Source organism: Lactuca sativa, chromosome 4 (genome assembly GCF_002870075.4).
Source record: "Lactuca sativa cultivar Salinas chromosome 4, Lsat_Salinas_v11, whole genome shotgun sequence".
NCBI lineage: Eukaryota > Viridiplantae > Streptophyta > Magnoliopsida > Asterales > Asteraceae > Lactuca > Lactuca sativa.
This window is the reverse complement of record NC_056626.2, coordinates 86,094,159-86,098,686: the sequence shown is the minus strand read 5'-3', so window position 1 is coordinate 86,098,686 and position 4,528 is coordinate 86,094,159. Positions and strand designations below refer to the sequence as shown.

At 37.7% G+C, this 4,528-nt stretch overlaps 1 protein-coding gene across 1 annotated transcript; it reads right to left on the bottom strand.

The window, feature by feature from the left end:
• Nucleotides 1-626: 626 nt before the first annotated feature.
• Nucleotides 627-1,559, bottom strand: LOC111889700 (uncharacterized). The gene has a single exon (XM_023885844.1). It carries the CDS (start codon nt 1,557-1,559, stop codon nt 627-629), a length of 933 nt encoding a protein of 310 aa, XP_023741612.1.
• Between the last annotated feature and the right edge of the window lie 2,969 nt (nt 1,560-4,528).

The following is a 4,528-nucleotide window of genomic DNA, read 5'->3' as shown; positions in this document are numbered from 1 at the left end:
AATACGATCACGAATTTATCCAAGTATGGTTTGCAAACACGATTCATGAGATCCATAAACACCACCGGGGCATTGGTTAATCCAAAAGACATAATTAAGAACTCATAATGACCATAACAAGTTCTAAATGTTGTTTTTTGAATGTCGTCTTCTTGTACTCTGAGTTGATGGTATCCTAATCTAAGATCTATCTTTGAGTAATAGCTGGATCCTTGGAGTTGATCGAATAGATCATCAATTCTTGGAAGCGGGTAACGATTCTTGATCGTTAGCTTATTAAGCTCCCGATAATCAATACACATTCGAAAGGATCCGTCCTTCTTCTTGACAAACAAGATTGGTGCTCCCCAAGGTGAAAAACTTGCTCTGATGAAGCCTTTTTCAAGAAGTTCTTGTAGTTGGCTAGATAATTCTTGCATTTCAGATGGAGCCAACCAATAACGAGAGTTTGCTACTAGTTCTGCTCTTGGAATTAGGTCGATTCGAAACTCGACTTGTCGCACGGGTGGTATTCCAGGTAGATCCTCAGGAAATACGTATGGGAAATCACATACTTGAGGTATGTCCTTGATTTCTTTTATCTTTCTTCTCTTATCTACAATGTTGGCTAAGAATGCGCTACATTTCTAATGTAGATATTTCTGGGGCTTGGTACAAGAGATGACTTTGAGGTTTTTCCCAGACTTATCACCATAGATAATCAGGGCTTCACTATTTGGTAAGGGTAGTCGTATGGCTTTCTCATAACATAGAATTTCAGCGCGGTGTGAAGATAACCAATCCATGCCAATTATGACGTCAAAACTACCGATAGGCATTGGCATGAGGTTGACGTGAAAAAGGTAGTTATTAAGAGTTAATAGACAGTTTTCAAGGATTTCATGTGTTTTCTCGGTTTGACCGTTAGCTATTTCTACTTCATAGATTTCTTTTAATTTGCTAGACTCATGACTTAAAAATTTTCTAAACACCAGAGTTATAAAACTTCTATCTGCTCCAAAGTCGAAGAGTATCATAGCATATAAATTATCTATAAGGAACGTACCAGATACGACTGAAGGGTCCTGGACAGCTTCTCTACCTCCGATCACAAATGCCCTGCCACGCCTAGTACTTCCTTGACTCCTTAACTTTGGACATTCTCTCTTGATGTGTCCAACCTCTCCACACTCATAACACTTTCTTCCTTCACCATGGCATGTTCCAGTATTTGTTATCTGATTGACTGTTGTGCTCCTGCAATAACTAGCAGTATGCCCCTTTTTCTTGCACTTCGTGCAAACATAACAGTCACCTGGGTGATGACGGTTGCACTGGTTGCACCATGCAGACTTTGGTTGAAGGGTTTCTACCACTGTGGCAGCATAATTGGTTGCCACTTCTTGTCTTTTCTTAGATGATTTTCTGGGATACTTCCCATTAAACTGGCGCTTGTTTGTTCCAGATTTGGGAGACTCAGCCTTTGAGACCACTACTGCTCCTTGGATCTCTGTGAGGGTTAGCTGATGAGCTATTCTCTTGGTGCTGTCATAAGTTGTATGCTTTGATGCGATCACCATGCCTTTGATTTACGATGCTAAACCCCAGATATATCGTTCAATCTTTTTATATTCAGGGGTTACAAGTGCTGGACACATTACTGCAATATCATTAAATCTAGCGGTATAAGCTTTTATCTCTGAACCCTTCATGGTTAGGGTCCATAGTTCATGTTCCAGCTTTTGTATTTCCTCTCTAGGACAATACTCCTCTACTAGCATCATCTTTAGCTCTTCCCATTTCATGGAGTTTGCAGCAACAATTCCCATTGTATTTACATGGCTGTTCCACCATGTAAGTGCTGCATCAGTAAAAGTACATGCTGTAAATCGTACTTTACAATCATCTGGACAGAAGCTTATTTGGAAGATGGACTCTGTCTTTTCAATCCACATGGTCAAATTAAAAACCCCTTCATTTCCATGTAATCTCTTAGGTTTACAATTCATAAAGTCTCTGTAGGTACACGTTCTAGCGGTCCCTACATTGCCTTCATTTCGTACTCCACCTCTTGTGACATTAGATAGAGCTGCAACAATTCTTTGAGCTATGATTTCTTCAAGTTCTGATGTATTTATTAGGGGGTTTGGTTCTACTAGTGGTTGTTGTGGTGCTGATTGTTCGTTAAGGTTTAGCCGAGCACTACTTCTTCTAGGCATTTTGTTTAGTTTCCTATTATAAATATTAAGAATTTTATAAGTTTTATGAAATGTTAGTCATTTACTACATGAGTACTAAATACTTCAATTATTCTTCATAGAAGTTAACACAACAATTATTGTAATATATGTTTTATATTATAACCAGCGGTTACATCAGTTTATTTACGCTTATAAGAGAAAAGTTTCTATAAACATTGCAAAATTTGCAAGGTATTCTACATCCTTGCTATAAACTTTACTCTTCTTGCCTCAGCTAGTCTGATTTTCTCTATTTACACAACCACTAGTTCTAGTTTATCTACCAGTAACCTAGGTGATGACCCAGCACGTCAGTGACATGAACCACTTTCTCCTCAAGTGCTTGAGTTCTCTTCTCAAGAGTTCATGTGCGCTCCTCATTTCTTGAGGTTTGATTGTAGAGTTCTAACTCTACAACCCTTGCATCGTGAGTAATCATGTCTTTATAAGAGAAGTTTATACGATAATGGACATCGATCACTGATTCTTGATCTCGTGTCCTCTGTCCTTCTAGCCTTCCCACTCTTTCAGAGAGATGAGTAGCCCTTCGTTCGGCAATTTCCATCTTATCTTCAATTTTCACACTTTTCTCAAACAATTGAGCTAAAGTGTTAACTTCAGAATATTGTGGGCGATGTGGTCGAGATGACTGACCAGTCTCATACATCCTAGCATCTATTTCTTCTGCCACCCGCCTATCAACGGTTTGTGCTATCCGTACAGGTTCATCTTGAACTCTACGGGTTCCTGAGGATGTTGCCTTCGGACTTTTCTTAATCTTTTGCCATATCGGTATGGATTTACGAGCCGTGCGCTTCATCTTTGCTCATCCTAGAACTCGAAGGTAAAGAGTGTTCATTGGTGGTAAAGATGATGCCACTGATTTTGTCTCCTCCATTGGCTTGCTTTCTTCCATTGGTTCACTCTCTTCCCATTCGTTAGAAGGTAAAGGTTCTCCATCGTCAGAAGGTATTGGATGAAAGGTAGTGGAATTTGTGCGGTAGTAAGGATCCCCTACCAACATGGGGAATGAAACTTCTTCTTCTTCATCTGTATCCTTGATGATTATCCATTCTCATGAATGTGCCATGTCGAATTCCTATACATTTTGGATCACCAAGTGTTTAGTCTATCAAATATTACTCCCAAATTAAATAGTTCATATGATCTGATCATAATAAAATGTAGTTGCACACCTATACCTAGTTCTGATAGGATCTACGCACATATAAACTTTAGTTGGAATATTTGATCTAAATCCTTGAGATCAAAAACATTCCGGGTATTAAGGTGTATTCTCATTGCGGGTCTGAGTCTTTATATATGACTCTATATTCTTATTTATTGTATTCACGCTTAAATTATTGTTTGTTACTTCAGGTCTATCTGGTAAGGCTCCGGCCAGTCAGGACAGTCGAAAGGGCAGGATCATTTTAGCATATAGCCGTTCTAGAATCCAACAACCCAAATCAACATGTCTATCCTGTCACCGCTCTTGTAAGTAGTCTGTCAGTTGAATAATTAATAATAATTTTTATTGTAGGCTAAGGGATAAACCTAAACCTAATAGAGTAATCCCTAAACAATAGACGTGCTTTCCTAATAAAGTACTAGTTCACTATAGTTAATAGCTTTGATACCAATCTATCACACCCCGGCCGTCGGCGGAAACACCGGGAGGTGTAACGTCATTCTTCGTATCACAATTATATAACATACATTGAACAGTTCTAAAGAAAATACATACTTTTATTGATAATTGAAAGTTACATTATTCTTTTCCTAGTATTTATTACATAATATCTGACTATGGCATACTTCTTAATGAACAGAAAGATAATAGTAAAACCTCTTTTGTTCGAATACACACCAGCTTTTCAAGTTCCTGAAAATATATGCATTTTAAAATACGTCAACATAAAGTTGGTGAGTCCACAGGTTTTGACTCCATGTATAAATAATAATTTTTCTAAGTTCAAAAGTTTAGTTTTGAAAGTATCATTTTGAAACTCCAACATTTAGTATATATATTAGGTATAATAGTCTACTTATCAATTAAGTGTTATACCTAAACACTCCTTGAACCTAACGTATAAGTATGGGGAAACGTATACTTAACATTAATACTTATATAACTACAAAGTATAATGTTTCTAACAATTTGCTACCTTGAGCCTATAACCGCTGCTCTGACATACAAACCTCTGATAAAACACACTCATGATTTCCATGAGAAACAATACACTCATGATTTCCATGAGAAACAACACCGTACGCTTCATCGACGCCGGAATAATAACAAGTAAAAG